The sequence below is a fragment of the Heterodontus francisci genome, chromosome 8, assembly GCF_036365525.1.
Source record: "Heterodontus francisci isolate sHetFra1 chromosome 8, sHetFra1.hap1, whole genome shotgun sequence".
Lineage (NCBI taxonomy): Eukaryota > Metazoa > Chordata > Chondrichthyes > Heterodontiformes > Heterodontidae > Heterodontus > Heterodontus francisci.
In genome coordinates, this window is record NC_090378.1 from 27,355,932 (window position 1) to 27,377,774 (window position 21,843).

At 42.1% G+C, this 21,843-nt stretch overlaps 1 protein-coding gene across 3 annotated transcripts in view; it reads right to left on the reverse strand.

The window, feature by feature from the left end:
- The window catches only part of LOC137372719 (dihydropyrimidine dehydrogenase [NADP(+)]-like), an 823,566-nt gene that overhangs the window by 185,569 nt on the left and 616,154 nt on the right, over nucleotides 1-21,843 (reverse strand). For all 3 annotated transcript variants that reach the window (XM_068036861.1, XM_068036859.1, XM_068036862.1), the window contains exon 15: nucleotides 2,069-2,137. In XM_068036861.1, the coding sequence (XP_067892962.1) occupies nucleotides 2,069-2,137 (69 nt within the window). The remainder of the gene's footprint in view (nucleotides 1-2,068; nucleotides 2,138-21,843) is intronic.

Here is a 21,843-nt window from a genome sequence, read left to right on the forward strand (position 1 = left end):
AAAACATAGGAAATCAATCACTTACTATTTCACATTAATATGATCAGATGCACATCACAGGAGAACAATGAACTTAATTTTATTTTAATCCTACTTACATTAGAAAGGAAACCTAATGGCTGGACTCCCTTAATCTCTCCCTCCATATAAACTCTATCCACATGCACAGCCATCCCCTAGACCCTGTCATCTCACCCAATCTCTCTATTCCCATTGTTTCAATCGCAGACAAGGCCATCCCTGATTACTTCCTTGTATCCCACATCAACCTTCCAACCTCACTTTCTTCAGTATTCTCCCCTGAAAAATGCTATACCTCAAGACACTTAGGGTTGAATTTTGTTGAGCTCCCAACATCAGGCTCTGAAGTGGGGGGTGGGTGGGGGTGGTGGACTGGAAGATCGCAGCGGCCCGCCACAGAGCCCGATGCTGGGATTGCGGTGCCCGATGTTCCTGGCAGCGGCGAGGCTCCGTGGCGGCCCCTACTGCCCTGCTGCTCGGGCGAAGGGACTCAACTTTTAATATTGAAATAAAGGATATGAATAAATTAATATACCATTCCTCGCGATCTTACCGGTTGTCCGCGATCCTCTGTGCAACGGCCAACACTCACACGCCTTCACTTTCCCGTCCAGGGAAAGCTGGCGCCACCAATGTGGGGAAGGGGGAAAATTTGGATTTTTAGTGTATTTGGGGGGTGCGGGGGTGGGGGGGGTGCGGTGGTGAGAGTGGGAGACAGGGTGAACTCTGCATTTCTGATGTACGGTGGGGGCGGGGGGAAGGGGTGGCCACTGCACTTTGTGCAGTTGTAGGGGAGAGGTCAATTATTCAATTTAAGTGTTTTTGGGGTGGGGGGGAAATGGGACTAAATTTCTTTTCTGTGTATTGGGAGAGGGGAGCAGTCACACATTTATGTACAGTATAGTCGAGGTGGGGGGGGGGGGGGTTCTGGAATTGAACTTTGTACTCTTTGTGCAGGTCTGACCTTTAAAAATTGGCCAGCGCCTGCGCAGAGACAGCTGATGTCGTTGCTGGAGTCACAGAGCCCGCCCCCGCCACATGATTGAAGGGGGCGGTGGACCCACCCTGCGTATGGAAATGAGACGCCGCACGGTGGCATAGCGGTGCGTGGCCTTTGTGTGGGGGCTATTTTTTCACCCACTGCCACTCCCAGTGGCGGGAGAATAAGATTCAACCATTAAAATGGGACTTTCAAAATCCTGTCTAACCTTTGACCCTCCATTCGCCACAATACTTCTGCAGGTACCTATCTACTTAATAAATCCTCATTTCCACCTTTGATGCCCTTGTCTTCAGTAAAACCCTCACTCTCTCCCACCCTGGTCACTTCCCATGTTATGGCCTCTATCTTCACTTCCTTAAGTCCAAGGGACACAGCTTTGAATGTTAATGGAGCGCAACCGGCATTGCCATTCATCACCAGATCTGGTTGGATTATATTGGGTCATATTTGGTGCTTCTGTATGACAGATAAGATATTCTCAAAATGATGATCCTTAAAATTTCAGGACCATTATCTGTCAGAAAGTTGGAAAACTTAAATTCAATTTAACAAAAAAGGAAATAAAAAGTTGGTATAATTTATAACTGTCGGATTGTTGGAAAAACCTAACTGATTTACTAATGTTCTTTTGGGAATGAAACCTATTGTCCATATCTGGTCTGACTGCAGTGGTTGACTCTCTTAACCACTCTCTGTAGTGGCTTAGCAAGCAAAAGAATATCAGCCGGACTGCGTATGTTTCAAGAAATAGCTCCTCCGCATTTGGAGGCAACTAGGAATGGGTAAAGGCAGCCTTGCCAATAATGCCGACATCCTGTGATTGAATTAAGTGTCCTACATTAAAATCCAATTAATTTTGATGGGTCAGTATTATAAAACAAAACTGCATATAATATTGCCTCTTACTGATGGAAGTGCAACATGCTTGTAGTTTATGTATAATTAATTCATTCCCCCCGCCCACCCCAAAAACACAATGTGAAGTTCAGTAAAACTGTTAAAAGCAACTCTGCAGAATAGAAAATGCATAAACAAAATACATACCTCTGCCATTTTTGCAAGGTCTGTCCAATCATTCTTGTTGTAAGTACACATGAGGCTGGCAATAATAATCTAATCAGAAAGAAATTTGGTTAAATATCTGTTACAGCAGTGTTTAAAAACATCTGAGAAAAGATTACTTTATACCAAACAGATATATTCTGTAGCTTTGTAAATCTCCTTTTCAGGGTTTTTTTCAATGAATAGCTGCATATTTCAGAATGGGCTCAGGCTGTATGGTATTAAATATACTTTTAAGGCTGAAACAGTACCCCACAAATGGTAATTACTGATATTATTGAAGCTACATTAAAAACAAAAAATATGCATTATTCTGACATACATCCCAGAAATTGATCTATTGTTGCTCATAGCGTGTGGATGTACTGTATTATATTATATGTAAACACATCTCTTACAAGAAATGTGAAACACTTTCATAATGAAAAATATTTTACAAAATGAGGCCAGGGATCCCATGCAATTGTATTATCACTATTTACTGCAAGTAAATAGTACTACTGTAAATGTCTAGTCAGAAACACTCAATGGTTTATGTGTATTTATCTACCAGTATGATGAAGTATGTTATTCTCTTCAGTGTACACCTGACAGTCAAACATGTTTGAGAAATTGATAATACCATTATTGATAACAGTTTAAGATCAAATTATTTTTCAGACTCTTCTCATGGGGAATACAGCACATAACCAATTAAAACTAGTACATAATTTTGACACTAAGCCAATTGCTATCTCCAAAGTCTCATTATATATAATTAACTTGTTACGAACAGTGTTCAATCTTAGCTGGATCTATTATTTACTAATGGTGCAAGAATAAAATTTCTCAATTTGTTTATTATTATTCATTCATGGGATGTGAACATTGCAGGTAAGGCTAGATTTGTTGTCCATTTTTAATTGCCCCTTGAGGTGGTGGTGGTGAGCCGCCTTCTTGAACCACTGCAGTCTGTGTGGTGTAGATACACCCACAGTGCTGTTAGGAAGGAAGCTTCAGGATTTTGACCCAAAGACAGTGAAGCAACGGCGATATGGCTCCAAGTCAGGATGGTGTGTGGCTTAGAGGGGAACTTACAGGTGATAGCATTCCCATTCGTCTGCTGCCTTTGTTCTTCTAGAATATAGAAAGTTTAGAAGGGAAGTGAGAAAAGAAATAAGAGAAGCAAAAAAAGAGTATGAGAAGAGATGGGTAGCTAAGATAAAAGGGAATCCAAAAGTCATATAAATAGGTAAATAGGGAGGTAACAGGAGCAGTGGGGCCAATTAAGGGCCATAAAGGAGGATTATGCACGGAGGCAGAGGGCGTGGCTGAGGCACTAAATGAATACTTTGCACCAGTCTTTACCAAGGAAGAAGATGCTGCCAAAGTCACAGTGAAAGAGGAGGTAATTGAGATACTGAATGGATTAAATATTGATAATAAGGAAGTATTAGAAAGGCTGGCTGTACTTAAAGTTGATAAGTCACCAGGACTAGATCAGATGCAGCCGAGGATACTGAGGGAAGTAAGGGTGGAAATTGCAGAGGCACTGGCCATAATCGTCCAATTCACCTTAGACACAGGAATGGTGCCAGAGGACTGGAGAACTGCAAATGTTACACTTTGTTCAAAAAGGGTATAAAGATAAGCCCAGCAGCTACAGGCTTGTCAGTTTAACCTTGGTGGTGGGAAAGCTTTTGGAAAGCGGGCGGCACAGTGGTGCAGTGGTTAGCACCGCAGCCTCACAGCTCCAGCGACCTGGGTTCAATTCTGGGTACTGCCTGTGCGGAGTTTGCAAGTTCTCCCTGTGACTGCGTGGGTTTCCGCCGGGTGCTCCGGTTTCTTCCCACAGCCAAAGACTTGCAGGTTGATAGGTAAATTGACCACTGTAAATTGCCCCTAGTGTAGGTTGGGGAAGGTGGGGATGTGGTAGGAATATGGGATTAATGTAGGATTAGTATAAATGGGTGGTTGTTGGTCGTCACAGACTCAGTGGGCCGAAGGGCCTGTTTCAGTGCTGTATCTGTAAATAAAATAAAATAAAAAATGATAATCCAGGACAAAATTAACAGTCACTTGGACAAAAGTGAATTAATTAAGGAAAGCCAGCATGGATTTATTAAGGGCAAATCATGTTAACTAACTTGCTTGAGTTTTTTAATGAAGTAACAGAATGGGTTGGTGCGGGTAATGCAGTTGATGTGGTGTACATGGTCTTCCAAAACGTAAAAGCAAAGTACTGCGGATGCTGGAAATCGGAAATAAAAACAGAATGTGCTGGAAATACACAGCAGGTCTGGCAGCATCTGTGGAGAGAGATGAAAGGTCACAGACCTGAAATGCTAACTCTGCTTCTCTCTCCACAGATGCTGCCAGATCTGCTGAGTATTTCCAGCACTTTCTGTTTTTATTTCAGACTTCCAAAAGGAGTTTGATAAAGTGCCACATAACAGGCTTGTCAGCAAAGTTAAAGCCCATGGAATAAAAGGGACAGTAGCAGCATGGATACGAAGTTGGCTGAATGAAAGGAAACACAGAGTAATGGTGAATGGATGTTTTGCGGACTGGAGGATGGTATATTGTGGGGTTCCCCAGGGGTCGGTATTAGGACCACTGTTTTTTTGGTTCCATATTAATTACCGAGACTTGGGTGTGCAGGGCACAATTTCAAAATTTGCGGTTTACACAAAACTTGGAAGTATTGTGAACTGTGAGAAGGGTAGTGATAGACTTCAAAGGACAGAGACAGGCCCGTGGAATAGGCAGACAAGTGGCAGATGAAATTTAATGCGGAAAAGTGTGAAGTAACGAGGAGAGGCAATGTAAAATAAAGGATACAGTTCTAATGGGGGTGAAGAAGCAGAGGGAGCTGGGGGATACACGTGTACAAATCATTGAAGGTGGCAGGACAGATTGAGAAAGTGGTTAATCAGGTATACAGAATCCTGGGACTTATAGAAACACAGAGTACAAAAGCAAGAACGTTACGGTGAACCTTTATAAAACATGTTCGACCTCAACTGGAGTACTGTGCCCAATTCTGGGCACCACAGTTTTGGAAGAATGTGAAGGCATAAGAGACGGTGCAGAAAAGATTTATGAGAATAGTTCCAGTGATGAAGGACTTGAGCTGCATGGATAAATTGGCAAAGCTGTGGCTGTTCTCCTTAGAGAAGGTTGAGAGGAGATTTGATAGAGGTGTTCAAAATTATGAGGGGCCTGGACAGAGTAGATAGGGATAAGCTGTTCCCATTGGCAGATGGGTGGAGAACCAGAAGACACTGATTTAAAGTGAATAGCAAAAGAACCAAAGGCGATATGAGGGAAAATTCTTTTATGCAGCAAAGTGGTTAGGATCTGGAATGCAATGTTTGAGAACGTGGTGGAGGCAGATTCAATTGTGTTGTTCAAAAGAGAATTGCATAATTATTTGAACAGAGAAAATTTGCAGGGCTATGGGGAAAAGGCAGGGGAGTGGGACGAGCTGAGTTGCTTTTGCAGAGAGCCAGCATGGACATGACGGGCATAATGGCCTCCTTCTGTGCTGTAACCATTCTATGATTCTATGAACTTGCAACCTTCTGACTCAGAAGAGAAAATGCTACTAGTGAGCCACGGCTGACTCCTAATTCACTGCCATTATTTTGCCTTCAGTCCCTGATACCAAAAAAAGACTAGATATCATTGTTATTGCAAATGCACTCTTTGTAAATATGCCGTGTGCATTCCAACAGCATTGCGCAGTCATTGAGTTTAATACGATAAATAAAACAATCAGATTTGACTTAGCAGATAGATAGTTCTGTTTTGGTGATGTGACTCACTTTATTTGCTCACTTGGTCAATTTCCCTATGCACTGCAAATTAATTATTTCCACTGCCTTTAAATCAACGTTCCAATTCCTCTGCTTTGTTCTGTGGGCGTGGGTAATTTTTATCTTCCATATTGCAGTATAACTCACCCTCCAAATAGCTAACCTTACTGTTTTCTGAAGTGATTACTGCCCTTGAGGCTAACCTGCTAAATCTGCGAAGTGAGTGCTCAGCATTCTTCTGACTGCAGTAAAGAATACTGGTCACTTTTGACCTTTTTTCAAATTGTAACTCAAAATCTTAAATTAGAACTGGGTATAAGAGTTTGATTTCCTTCCCTAGGGTCACAAGAAGCAAAACTGGCACCAGCTCGGGTTCAAGTTGATCTAATTTAGAATCGTCCAGCACAGAAGGAGGCTGCTTGGTCCATCGTGCCTGTGCCAGCTATTTGATGGAGCTATCCAATTAGTCCCACTTTCTGCTGTTTCCCCATTGTGCTGCAAATTTTTCCTTTCCTTAATGCCAGCAGGTGGCATCTGAGCTGCCCAAACTTTATCTCCTGCCAGCTGCCACTTTCTGCCTCATGTAGAAGAGGCCAAGGGCTTAAAATATCGCTGGTCTGAAATTTCTGAAAGTGGGTGCATTTCCCACTTGTCCTGCCCACCCGAACCCATTACACCCTTATAATGTGAGGGGATAAAGTATATATCCATCATTCCAAGTATGAAACAAATATATACATCAGAGAGTATTTTTGAGATAAAATATCATGCATGCAGGAAATCTGAAAAAAAAACAGAAAATAATGGAGAGCATCTGAAAGAGGAAGAATAAAATATTTCCTTTGGGCTCCTTCATCAGACCTCACTGCTGTCTGACTTGCTGCTGCATCTCCAGCTTTTTCTTTTCTTATTTCAAAGCACTGCTTAGTCTGAGCTGCAAATTCCACCTACTGTAATTCTTGAACTAGACAGATTGCCTAATAACAAAATTGCTACAAATATCACAATACTTTCAGAATTTTTAATAGCTTCTGTATAAAGCTGTTTTATTTTAGTTGGGTTGTAGAGTTTTAGTGATAGTTAATTTTTGTTTAATTTGGTGACAGTTACCTAGTTTCTTATGAAACTGGTACCTCAGAATGAAACCTGTCAATAATAACCCTTAGAACAGGGCTAGTGGTGGCCTGGTCAGCCCTTGCACCCTCTGTAAACATGTGCTCAGCCAAAACTTTGCTGCCCATACTCTAACTCTCACCAAGTCTCATTTACCTATCACATCTGTGCTTACTGACTGACCTGGGCTCTTGGTCTGGCAACACCTCAATTTTAAAATTCTCATCCCTGTTTTCAAATCCCTCCATGGCCTCTCCCTCCTTATCTCTGTAACCTCCTCCAGCTCTACAACCTCTGAAGTCTTTGTACTCCTTCTATTCCCAGTTTTCTTCACGTTACTATTGGCAGCCATGCCTTCAGGTGTCTAGGCCCTAAGCTCTGGAATTGCCTCCCTAAACCTCTCCACCTCTCTCTTCTTTAAATCTACCTCTTTGACCAAGTTTTTATTTCCCTATTTCCTTATGGAGATCGGTGTCAAATTTAGTTTAATAATGTTCCCGTGAAACACCTTGGGACGATGCGCTACATTAACAGTATTAGATAAATGCTAGGTGTTGCTGCTACTGTTGTCTTCTTGGTGTTGGGGTTGATGTTTATGGTATCTGGAGTCAGAGGGGAGACTCTGGGGGGATATTCTTCTGATAGCCAGTGGGCCTATTGTATGCTTGCCAGGTTTGGCTGCATCATCCTAGATAACAAGACTGACAGGTGTACCAAGTGGCCCATGGAACCCTTGCCATCCTTCCGAAGAATGCTGAGGAAAAGTTCTTGAATGATCAAAAATATCAAAGGGAGATGCCAGCCGGTGTCTAAAAACTTTATCGAAATCCAGATTCCCAAATTCGAGGAGTTTTTAAAAATTCTTTCATGGGATGTGGGTGTCATTGGCAAGGCCAGCATTTATTGTCCATTCCTAATTGCCCTTGACATTGAGTGGCTTGCTAGGCCATTTCAGAGGGCAGTTAAGAGTCAACCACATTGCCGTGGGTCTGGAGTCACATGTAGGCCAGACCAGGTAAGGACAGTAGATTTCCTTCCCAAGATGACATTAGTGAACCAGATGGGTTTTTATAACAATCAAATGATAGCTTCATGGCACCATTACTGAGACTAGCTTTCAATTCCATATTTTCTTAATTAACTGAATTTAAATTCCACCAGCTGCTGTGGTGGGATTTGAATCCATGCCACCAGGGCATTAGCATGGGCCTCTGGATTACTGGGTCAGTGACATTACCACTACACCACCAACTCCCCCTAAGAGATTTATGGAGACCTACTGCCTAACCAGTATCTCCAACTCGGACTGTGCATTCTACACCATGTACTTTGTTCCACGGCAGACATTAATGTATCTACCAAAAGAGAGTTTGGCAAATTTTGTGCTGGGGAGGGGAGGGAGAAAGAAAGTCCTCCATCACTATTTTCCAGTCGTGGAGAAATTGACAATTGAAAACCTAAAGTTGATCGTACTATCTCTGATTGCAATTAGCCTTTCCGACATTTATTGATAATTTTGTGTTTATTCTACTGAATATATTGCCATGAAGTTAGTTTAACACTTAACTAAGCCAGTGCCTTTTTGAGCTTGTTGAAGTTCCAAACAATATGTTGTAGTTATTTTTCTTCAATATAAATCATGCCACTGCCAGGTCACCAGCACCGTTCTGGTTCAGTCGAAGTAGCAACGGTGATCAAAGCAGCAAATTTGCGATCACTGTTGATTTCATGGGGAGCTGTGAAAATTCATTACTTACTGCCTTGGTGAGGGTACAGCAAAACGACTCAGAAGGACCCAGGAAATTCCAGCTTTGTGGAAGAACATGGCATGTGTCACTTATGCATAATTTTTGGAAATTCTGTGCTGCAGTAACAGAAATCTCCCTGTATTGGATACACACTGAATGGCATGTGTTGCTCTTAAAAAAAACATCATAATCAAGCAGGTGCAGAACTACAATCCCCAAGGAGCCGACCATTTAATACCTTTGTTCAAACAGGCATGGCAAGACTGACTGATTCATGATAAAGGAACTATGATTTCAGTCAAGGAAACTGACATTAACCTGTAACATCTCATAGTTCATATTAATAACCTACGTGGGTTTGGAGAATTGCCCTTGTGTCTGCCAAGGAGTTGTTCTTTGGGGTCTGATTTCAGTTTCAGTTTCAGGTCTAGAGATGAATGCAAGGATGCCACAAAAAGATTGCTGGCTAGCAACCTGTGCTTCTGAAGATTTTATAATCAATTATTTTCCTCCCCGTAATTGGATATTGTGGGATCTGCAACAATAATTCAACTGCGGGAATGGAAGAGAACTTGTAGCAAGAAATTCAAAAGGAGGGAGGAGCAAAGCCATGATGAAGTATTTTCAACTGGTTTCAAGCAATTATTAAACGTGAAAACGCTAACCTGCAGTTCAGTGAATTCTACAGCGTTAAATATTGGAAGTGACTCATTTGACTTGGGGAAATTAATTTTTCCTACAATACAGAGGTGGTAAACTATGAAAAAAAACATATGCATGGACACACAGTATAAAGTTTCCCAATTTGTCACTGAAATTATTGACAGTTTGTTAAATGCCAAGGTTTATTTCCATGCAGAAAAGAGAACCACCCACAGTTGCAAAGAACATTCATAAATATCTAAACTTATAAGAACCCCAGAAGTGGAGGTCCCACATCAATGATCCAGATTGAAAAGCCTGGCAAATAAAAAACTTTAAAACACTAAAGACTCACTTTGCAAAATGCATGACAAAGATCAAGAGAGAGAAAAAAAGTATTGATCTGGGAAGAATTTACATGGTGTACTGTTTCATTATTATCAGGGCACACTTTACAGTACGCATAGTAGAGCATATGTAAAAGTTCTTCCTCCTCCATCAGATATACTCTTAGTAAATTCAGTAAATCTTTTTTTCTTTTTGCGCCTCTGTTCTCCACTTCATTCTATTAAACTAAGCCAAACTTTACTATTAGAGGGATGACTATGCAAATGCATGCACCTGGTTTGAGCCACAACTATCAGAAGCATATTTTTTCTTTTTATATTCTTTTTTGGGATATGGGCGCCGCTGACCAGGCCAGCATTTGTTGCCCAACCCTAATTGCCCTTGAGAAGGTGCTGGTGAGCCACCTTCTTGAACCACTGCAGTCCATCTGTTGCGGGTACACCCACGGTGCTGTTAGGAAGGGAGTTCCAGGATTTTGATCCAATGACAGTGAAGGAACAGCGATATATTTTCACGTCAGGATGGTGTGTGGCTTGGAGGTGAACGTGCAGGTGGTTGTGTTGCTATGTGTCGGCTGCCCTTCTCCTTCGAGGTGGTGGAGGTTTGGAATGTGCTGTCAAAGGAAGCTTGGCAAGTTGCTGCAGTGCATCTTCTAAATGGTATATACAGCTGCCACTGTGCTCTGGTGGTTGAGAGAGTGAATTTTTAAGGTGATGGATGGGGTGCTGATCAAATGGGCTGCTTTGTCCTGGATGGTGTTGAGCTTCTTGAGTGTTGTTGGAACTGCACCCATCCAGGCAAGGGGAGAGTATTCCATCACACTCCTGACTTGTGCCTTGTAAATGGTGGACAGGCTTTGGGGAGTCAGGAAATGAGTTACGCACCGCAGAATTCCCAGCCTCTGACCTGCTCTTGTAGCCAAAGTCCACCCCCTCGTCCTTGCCACAGAACATGGGCATTGAGTAAGAAAGGATCGAACAAAACAGGGTGAAGTACAGTAGGATCTTGATGTCCTGGGCCACTTCGGTTACTGTGAAGGCCTATTAGGAAGCCTAGAAATACTCAGCAGATGGGGCTCTGGCAAACAAGTCCTCAATGGTAGAAAAAGCAGAGGAAAATGTGCTATCTGAAATATCTCAATGGCTGTTCTGGTGGACGAAGGCTGCAGCAGAATGAAACCCCTCAATTGGCTTGGTTTCCTTTCCATTGGATTAAGGTGTCATTCTGTTAAGATATCTGTGGAAGCTAGCATGCAACAGTTTCTCCACATTAAAAGATGTCACGGACAGGCATCTTCCTTTCACAGGACACCCTCTAAGCCCTTCAGCGACCAGGAAATGGCAACGGGAGCAGGACTGTGTTGTCTGGAAGCTTCTAGTCATGATCTGGCATGGAGGCGGCAGTTACAAGATGGCCGTCTAGCACTTGGATGAGGCAGGGGTGCCTTTCGGCAGCTGTAACTGTGACTGAGCAATCCTCTTTAGGATCTACTCTGCTCACCCCTTATTGGGGAGGGGGCTAGAAAAAGTGCCTTAAACATAGTCTGCCTCACCTCCCCCGACTGGATTAGCCACGTCCAGAGGCTACCTTCTGCGATAGAAACACACAAAAGACACAAGTAGTACAGTTTGGGACCTGGAACATCAGGACCCTTATAGATACACCCACGATTGAATGCCTGGAGCATCGCACTGCGTTTGTCGCCTGAGAACTGTGGCGATATGACGTTGGCATCACCACTCTGAGTGAGACCCAGTGAGCTGGAGAGGGACAGCTCAAGGAACATCGAGGCAGCTATACTTTCTTCTGGAAGGGAAAATTAGAAGACACAGAATTCACAGAGTTGGATTTGCCATCAAGAATGAACTTGTCAACCAGCTTCATGAATTCCCTCTTGGAAACAATGAGCGCCTCATGACTCTTCGTCTCAAACTGGCAAGAAGCCAATATGCCATCATGATCAGTGCATATGCCCCAATTCTAGATGCTGATGACGAAACCAAGGAAAATTTCTATGCCAAACTTGACTAAGCTCTCTGTGGGGTTCTGAAGGAGGACAGGCTTATTCCTCTCGGAGACTTCAATACCAGAGTTGGAAGTGATTCCAATATCTGGAATGCAACCATTGGCAGAGAAGGAATTGGAAATGTCAACTCCAACGGCATTCTTCTCCTCACCAAATGTGCAGAACATGGGCTGATTATCACCAATACCCTGTTCCACTCGAAGAATAAATACAAAACGCCATGGCAACATCCATGGTCCAAACACTGGCACCCGATTATGTCATCATCCGTGCTCGGAATTGCAAAGATGTCCGCACCACCAGAGCAATGACGGGAACTGATGACTGCTGAACTGATCACCAACTTATTCGTTCAATCACGTCCATGAAACTGGCTCCCAAATGACAGCTGCAACAGAAGAGATGTCCACGAAAGATCACCGTCGAAGCTCTGAAGGATCCAATCAAAAGAGATTGATTCCAACAATGCCTTAGGGAAAAACTTTCAAACTTCAATCAAGAACAGAAGAACAGTGTCCACACCACTTGGGATGTCCTTACATCCAAAATCATCAATGCCTGCAAAGATACACCTGGATTTTCTGTCAGGAAACATTAGGACTGGTTTGATGAAAATGATCAGGATATCAACGAGCTGATTGATCGCAAGCACAAGGCGTTCTATGCCTGGCAGAATGACCCAAACTCAAAGCAAAAGAAGCTGGCTTACTAACAAGCAGAGGCAGAGGTACAGTGAGCAATCGCAACATGAAGAACAGTTGGTGGGCAGACAAGGCAAAGGAAATTCAGCATCTCGCTGGCATGAATAATATTCGTGGCTTCTTCACTACCGCAAAGACCATTTATGGCCCAAGTACTCCAGGACCAGCTCCTCTGAGGCCTAAGGATGGGGGAGATCTGATCGAGGAAAGGCAATCTGTCATCGCCCATTGGAGGGAGAATTTGGAAGACCTTTTCAGGCACAGTGGCGCAGTGGTTAGCACCGCCGCCTCACAGCTCCAGCGACCTGGGTTCAATTCTGGGGACTGCCTGTGTGGAGTTTGCAAGTTCTCCCTGTGTCTGCGTGGGTTTCCTCTGGGTGCTCCAGTTTCCTCCCACATGCCAAAGACTTGCTGGTTGATAGGTTAATTGGCGATTATAAATTGCCCTAGTATAGGTAGGTGGTAGGGAAATATAGGGAAGGTGGGGATGTGGTAGGAATATGGAATTAGTGTAGGATTAGTATAAATGGGTGGTTGATGGTCGGCACAGACTCGGTGGGCCGAAGGGCCTGTTTCAGTGCTGTATCACTAAACTAAACTTTTCAATCAAGAATCAGTTGTTGATGAGAGTGTTTTCAACTCCATCCCACAACATCCAGTTAGAGATGAGCTCAGAACTCTGCCAATGCCTATGGAGGTGATGAAAGCCATCACACAAATGAAAAACAACAAAGCAGCAGGAGGTGATGGAATCCCCGCTGAAATTTTTAAGCATGGAGGAGAGGAACTAACATGGCAGCTCCATGTCCTCATCCTACAGATCGAGAATGAAGAGGAAGTCTCGAATGATCTCAAAGATGCTATGATAGTGACAATCTTCAAGAAAGGGGACAAATACAACTGTGGAAATTACAGAGGCATTTCCCTGCTCTCCACTGCAGGAAAGATCATTACAAGAACCCTTCTGAACCGACTCATTACACTTGCTGAAGAGCTACTCCCTGAATCTCAGTGTGGGTTTAGGCCATCAAGAGGCACAGCTGATAGGATTTTCACAGCTCGCCAACTACAAGAAAAATGTCATGAACAACATCAACCTCGCTACATAGCATTTTTGACTTGACAAAGGCCTTCGACTCTGTAAATCGTGAGGCACTCTGGAAGATTCTGTTGAAGTATGGATGTCCTCCAAAATGCGTCACCATCCTTCGCCTGCTTCATGATGATATGCGAGCGATGATCCTTAGCAACGGATCCATTACAGACCCCTTTGAGGTTAAGACAGGAGTTAAACAAGGTTCTGTCATCGCCCCAACTGTTTTTTCAATCTTCCTAGCAGCCATGCTCCTTCTGATGATTGACAAGCTCCCTGCTGGAATGCAGCTTATTAGTACGAATTAGGAGCAGGAGTAGGCCACTCAGCCCTTTGAGCCTGTTCTGCCATTCAATAAATTCACGGCTGAACTGATTACTCCACATTTCCACCTAACCCTGATAACCTTCCACCCCCTTGCTTATCATGAATCTATCTAACTCTGCCTTAAAAATATTCAAAGACTCTGCTTCCACTGCCTTTTGAGGAAGAAAATTCCAAAGACTCACGACCCTCTGAGAGAAAAAAATTTCTCCTCATCTCTGTCTTAAATGGGCAGCCCTGATTTTTAAACAGGGACCCCTAGTTCTAGATTCTCCCACAAGAGGAAACATCCTTTCCACATCCACCCTGTCAAGACTCCTCAGGATCTTATTTGTCTCATTCAAGTTGCCTCTTACTCTTCTAAATTCCAGCGGATACAAGCCTAGCCTGTCCAATCTTTCCTCGTACGACAACCCATCCATTCCAGGTATTAGTCTAGTAAACCTCCTCTGTACTGCCTCCAGCGCAGTTACATCCTTCCTTAAATAAGGAAACCAGTACTGTACACAGTACTCCAGATGTGGTCTCACCAATGCCCTGTATAGCTGAAGCATAAGGACAGGCATTGGGGAGACAGGAGGTGAGTTACTCGCTGCAGCACTGCCGACGACATCTTCCATCACTTCGCTGATGATCGAGAGTAGACTGATGTGGTGGTAATTGGCTGGATTGGATATATCCTGCTTTTTGTGGACAGGACATACCTGGGCAATTTTCCACATTATCGGGTAGATGCCAGTGTTGTAGTTGTATTGGAACAGCTTGGCTAGAGACACATCTAGTTCTGACCCACAAAGCTTCATTACTACAGCCAGAATGTTGTCAGGGCCCATAGCCTTTGCTATATCACGTGGAGTGAATCGAAATGGCCGAAGACTGGCATCTGTGATGGTGGGGACTTCAGGAGGAGGCCGAGATGGATCATCCACTCAACACTATGACTGAAGTTGGTTGCGAATGGGAAATTGCAGGCAGATCGATCAAAAGGTGTGAGGGGGCTTGCCAGAAACAAGTTTCCAGCTATATGGAACCCAATGAAGCTAACAGTGCCTGGAAATGCAAGACGTACAATGAAGCACTTGCAGGGAGAAAACTCTTTTCAGTTTTCATCAGGGGGCAATATCCTCCATAACAGTGGTTCGCAAACTTTTTTGATTAGAGGACTCCTTTTCAAATGGATGAGTAATCACAGAGCCCATCTAAACTTACAGTACTATATAATACTCAAAGTGACAGTGCTGCATGTAAAGTGTGTTTTAACACTGCTTCTAAAAAAAAACAGGTATTTACTTACAGACATCAGTGAGATGGAAGGGCCAGGCTTTTCACAGCAGAGTCTTAAAAGGAGAAAAAAAAGAGAGGTAGAGAGGAGAAGAGGTTTAGGAAGACATGGCCACCAATGGTGGAGTAACTGAAATTGGGGATACTTAAGAGTCCAGAATTAGAGGAGTGCAGAGATCTCAGAGGGTTGTGGGACTGGAGGAGATTACAGAGATCGGGAAGGATGTTTTGATGAATCAAATCTCCTTTCATTTGTTTCATGCTCTTCATTGCTATTTTTATTATTGCACGGTATTATTACATAAGGTGCTCATGAAAATTTAAGTTTATGGCAAATAATATGTGCATATTTGTGAAGTTTAATAATCGATATTACACGATGTTAGTATGTAAATGAAGGCAGAAGCAACAATGTACAAGAAGACTGCATGTAACAGATGATTCCATAAATGCCTCAACCACCACATTTCAATCTTTTTGCCACAATGGACTGACAGCTCTCTCTGGCTGGTAGCAGGGGCTAGGTTTTCAGCCCATGTGGACTAACGGGAAAATCATTACTAAAAAAAATATAATTAATGCATGTGGAATGAACAAAGCGACAATACAGTATTTCATTGAATATAAAATCTGATCCACTTAGGCGGAAGAACGTTTATAACCCACTTGTGATGTGGCTGTGTAGTCTAAATGTGTATCCTATCATTATTTAATGATAGTTGGAGAAAATAAAAAGCTTGAGACTGATCTTCAAATATTGTGAAGGGGCTAAAATTAAAATCAAATATGAGGAAATGCAATATTTTTCTTTTGGAACCATTAAATTCTAACTAACTAAAAATGTTCAATCTATCAGTCTTAACTATAGGTTTGAAAAATGGAACTGTGCACATCAAGATTTTTTTTAAAATAAATATTGTCTTCATATTCCTATAGTTCTGAATTTTTGTAAAAATTGCTATAATAAACTAGAAATATTAAATCACACTGGAGATGCCTCCCTATGAAAACAATCAGTGCAGCAACAGATTAAATATTATAGCACAAATTAAAGGGCCAAAAGTTGAAGACTTGCTTTCATAAAACTTAAAGGAAAGTATATCCTGCAGTTTCTTGTATTAAAAGATAAGAAAACGGTTTCAAAAAATTCATTCAGTGCACTTTCATATATGTCTGAAGCAGACAAAAAGAACATTGTGAAAATGCAATTGAAGATGGCACAATTGCACATTATTTTACTTCACTTTGCCAGTCTGTCAAATTCAGTTGTTTTTGCTGTTGCAGTAAGCCAAAAATCTGGGACATGTTAAGGTCCCCTGTATCCGCCCCTCCCCAGAATGGGAAATACTATTACTGAGAGAGTTAACAGTTGTAAATCCTGCCATGTCTCTGAAAAGCATAGGAGTTATCTTGTTATCAATTTAATAACAGAAGCATGAAGTAAGTGATGCCATCCACCGACACCAGTAACATTAGGTCTCTTTGGGAATTCTCTTCTGTGGAAACTGTCAATCTAGGTGGATATGGACATATTAAACATTGAGGACAATGTACCTTCAGCCTATAAATCTATTCTTTCTGTGCCAATGTAATAAGTAGATTCTGTGAAATGATAAAGACAATCAATGCAGAACGGCTGACAGCCTTGACCTATAAGCCTTCCCATTATATAAGATTTTCCTTTTTATGAATAATTTTGAGAAGCATTAATCTCTGACCTTCAATTTTGTCTGGCTTGCATTTAAAAAAGGTTCAAAATCTTTTGTGTGTCGCTCCAAAGATAACACAGATCGGGGGAAGAAATGCACTGGATTATAGTAAATTACCACTGTTAAAACAACAGTATGTGACAAAAAAATTATCCATTTAACAAAACTTTTATTCTTGCTTAGATGAAATTTAGTAAATTGAAGATAAGCGGTTAGTACTTTAGATATTAATCAGTCTGAGAAGGTAACTCAGACTTGCTGGTGTAAGTACATTTGCGAGGATGAATGTCAAAGATACAAATAGCCCTCATTGTCTTGTCTCCACATCATTATAAAGCATCAAGCCATATAATTTCATGCAAACATTATCACTCAAACTAACTGGGAAATAAGTCATGTAGTCAATTATAAAGTCAAAGTATAAAGTCCTTCTTCACAGGCTTTAAATCTTTGGGGTTTTTATAGTGGAACATTTCAGTTAAACAAACTTCAATTTACATTAACATATGTCAGTAATATGCCACAATGCAAGATGCATACGTTATAAAATATTACCTTTTATTCAAGAATAGTTCTAGAAATTCAAGCTCACTAAACAAAATTACAAAAAATTATACGGCACTCCTGCTGTAATTAGTGACTTGATAAGATTGTTCAGTTGTCTACTAAACTAAAATATATGTTCCAAGTACTGACAAATAGAAATATACTGGTAGTCACTCCTGTGGTGAAATTGAATTCTGCTGAAAACTGAGGCACTCAGTGGAAAACAATTAAGCAAGTGATCAAGCATCATGTTGCATAGTGAGAAACAGAAGTCAAAATTCAAGTCATGTTTACTGTTAAAAAACAGGTAGCTATATGTTATAAATAACATTACAAAAGCAGTCACATCAGTAATGATGAGGGAGAGAAAAAGAATACAAGCGTCTCATGGGGGAAAATATTGAAACCTTACACAACTGTATACAGCACAGCTGCTGCTAAAAATGCACCCTCTGGGACAAAACAAAAAAAAGAGTGAATGTCATGATTTTTTTTCTTTTTAAACCAGGCAGTCCAGAAGCTGGCTAATGAGGAATCTCTGTTTTAAATCCAGAAATTTAAATGATATTTTTCTATTACAAGGATTATATTATGAGGATTATGTATACAAACATATTGGTCTTTGAGTAAAACAAAGAATATTTTAACAACTCAATTGCTTTTGAGTTACACTTGCTTTGGGACTTCCCGAGATTCTTTCATCAGCTGAGGAATGGAAAAGCATTCCTCGGTTTCCTTTGGAACCTGACATCGAAAACCCCCGTGGTCCTAAAAGCCTGAACGCTTCAAAAATCTCTAGCTGTTTCAATAAAATAAATCATATATACTAATTCAATGTAATAGTAAAAACATCTTACAATTGGTGACAAAAAAGACTTAATTACAAATATCAAGTGGCCTGCATTTCCGAACCTGTAAATATGTAGTTATTGCGATAAGGACTAATCTTATAGAACAGCCCAAAAACTTCATTGGAAACAGACCCAAGAATTAGTCACTGCACAAGCAGAATTCCCCTGGATCAATATGTGGTACTTTACCCCCATCTTTAAAAGTGTGAAACATATTCTAATAACTGCTGAGCTAACAATTGAAGGATCATTAGATTTCCTAAAGTACAAATGAGACAACAACAACTCGTATTTATATGGTACCTTTAAGATCACAAAATATCGAAATGCACTTCACCCGAGTGTTATCAAACAAAGGTTGACAAAGTTAAACAAAGTTTGATGTAGCCTCAGCTGATTGCTGCATCTGCTGGTAATTTCCTTCTGAACATTGGAAATCTAACACAGGATGCAGCGTAGATTTTTATTGTAGCAGGGGACATAGCACAGATTTTCTTTAGCCCTCCATTAAATAAAACCACTGATTATTAGCAGACCTTGAACTAAAACTATTATTTTATACACACAAATGCTAAGCTCTGTATGCTGCTAGTGGCAGTGGGTTTATATTATTGCTAGCACAGGAAACAATTGTCTAAACAGATAGGTGGAGAGATGTGGCAACCCTGGGACTTAAACTGGCAGGTGAACCTCTGATGCACTTCTCAGTCAGTCTGCAAATCAATGGCTGCAGTTGGAAGATAGTCACGAGAGGAAAAGGATGCAAGAGAACCAGATGTAGAAAGAGAGGCATGCTGAGCAGCTGCTGGAGGAGTGAAGGGGCAACTTCTGTATGGCTCTCTTTACATCGATTTCTTTGCAAAGCTTTGTTAATTTAAGCCGCCTGTCGCATCCCTGTGCGGGCGGCACAGTGGCGCAGTGGTTAGCACCGCAGCCTCACAGCTCCAGCGACCCGGGTTCAATTCTGGGTACTGCCTGTGTGGAGTTTGCAAGTTCTCCCTGTGTCTGCGTGGGTTTCCTCCGGGTGCTCCGGTTTCCTCCCACATGCCAAAGACTTGCTGGTTGAAAGGTTAATTGGCCATTATAAATTGCCCCTAGTATAGGTAGGTGGTAGGGAAAATGTGGGGACAGGTAGGAATATGGAATTAGTGTAGGATTAGTATAAATGGGTGGTTGATGGTCGGCACAGACTCGGTGGGCCGAAGGGCCTGTTTCAGTGCTGTATCTCTAAACTAATAATAAAAGATTTGAAATGAAACAGTATGTAAAGGAAAAATCATACATGCTTCTTCTCATTCCCAATTATTGGCCAATTTCCATTATCTGCCAGGGTGTTCCCTCCAGTATATATCACAAATAATTGATGTTCCACTATGTTCCCTTTCTGAACAGGCGGATGGGAATTATAGCACTGCGTGACATCCAGCGGCTGGATGGCTGACATTCCGGGTCTGATCCCTGTTCCCTCTTTCCCCACCTCGGTAGTGCCAGCTTTCCCTGGACGGGAAAGTGAAGGTGCATGAAAGCCGCCTGTCGCATCCCAAACAGCCAGTAAGATCGCAGTGAATGGTATTTAAATGTATTCATTTTCTTCATTTAAATATTTAAAGTTGGGGGAGGGGAGGGTTCACCGCGGACCCTCATGGCTGCTGGGCACATAGGACCCAGCAATCCCGGCATCGGGCTCCGTGGCGGGCCGCTGCGATCTTCTGGCCCTACCCTCACCACGCCGCCAACCCCCCCCGCCATGGAGCTTGACATTGGGAGTTCAACAAAATCCCAGCCATTGTCTGGGACAGCCCCTGGAAATTCTGGGGTGACATGTGGACCAAGACCTGGTGCAATGGTTCTTCGATCCCAATTTCCTCTTCACTGCATGTGGGAAACAGCATATGCCCCAGGCACTAAGAATAGGAAATTTTACCTCCAGGTGCCTTCTCAAAGTAATAGTAAAGAGCCATTTGACACACCAATTGAGGCCTGGTTACACAACATAAACATAAATACTGCAGATACTGGAAATCTAAAATAAAAACAGAAATTGCTGGAAATGCTCAGAGGTCAGGCAGCATCTTTGGAGAGAGAAACAGAGTTAACATTTCAGGGCGATGGCTTTCTGTTGGAAGGGTTTTCTCTCCACAGATGCTGCCAGACCTGCTGAGCGTTTCCAGCATTTTCTGCTTTTATAGCAATGCCAGAGGGCCTGTATTAAGATCAGCAGCTCATGGTGTGCAGGAAAGTGTTCTTTGCACAGATCTTGGATCAATTATACAAATATTTGCACACAAGATAAAGGATGACAAACATTTTGAAAGATTATTCAATTGTGGGGAAGAGCAAAGCTAGAGGACATCAATATAAGATAGTCACTAAGAAATCAAATAGGGAATTGGGAAGCAACTTCTTTACCCAGAGCATGGTCAGAATGCTAAACTCGCTACCACAGGGAGTAGTTAAGGCGAATAATAGATGCATTTAAGGGGAAGTTAGATAAACATATATGGGAGAAGGGAATACAGGATTATGCTGATAGAGTTAGATGAGGAAGAATGGGAGGAGGCCTGATTGGAACATAAACACCAGCAGGAACTGATTGGACCAAATGGCCTGTTTCTGTGATGCATATTCTACATAATTCTATGTAATCTTGTGGAGAAGCAGAGCTCGCTTGACAAAAGTAAGAGAAAAAGATTGTTGGAACTGCAAAATAACCTTAGCATCATAGTGGCCAGGAGTCATCAGAAATTGGAGAGGAAGATAGGGTGCTGAGGCCCACTGCTGCTTCCTCTGCCTTAAGCTGGGAAATTGGGAATTTCAAGGCCTTTAGATTTAATGGTAGATGACTGTTTATAAATAATGTCATGCAGGCCCCACCTGCAAAGAATGAGGCATATTAATTTTGCCACATGGGAATTAAATTTCAAATTGCTGCTGGGAAGAAGAGAAGGCCTGTGACAAGGGGTTGCCAGGCCCCTGGCTGGAAAAACATTTACATATTAATAGACAGTGCTAGTAGACAAAGGAGCTACTCCCTGCTCCAATTCAATCCACGAAACAGACGTGGTCAGACCAGTTAGTCACATGACTAACTGGCTGTTGCAGAGTTATGAACTGAGAGTTTTAAATTGGACATACAGTGTTTGAATTGGCGAAAAGCAGAATGCTCCTGGACTGAAGAAGACCTCCTGTCTGTCTGCCTGCTCCCATCGCTTTCTCACCAGCTTCTGAATCCACTGAAGACACATGAACCTCAAGAAAGAAAAGTCTCCTGCAGTGAACAAGACTTAAGAAGAATACTGGGCCCCAACAAAAAGCAAGATCTACCTCCAAGCAAGGACTCTACAGTGAGCTCGAAGACCTGTAACAAAAACTCTTCAGATATTGCCTCAAACTTTTCCACTTTATTTTTCTTCTGCTCTTTTCTGTCTCTATTTGCCTGAGTATCGCGTATGCATGCTAGCGTGGGCGCGTCGTGCATCCATAGGCGTTAACCAAATTAGAGTTTAAGTTTAATAAAATTTCACTTTTCTTCTTTAAACCTAAGAGAGCCTGTTTGTGCTGGTTTCGTTGCCTGATAA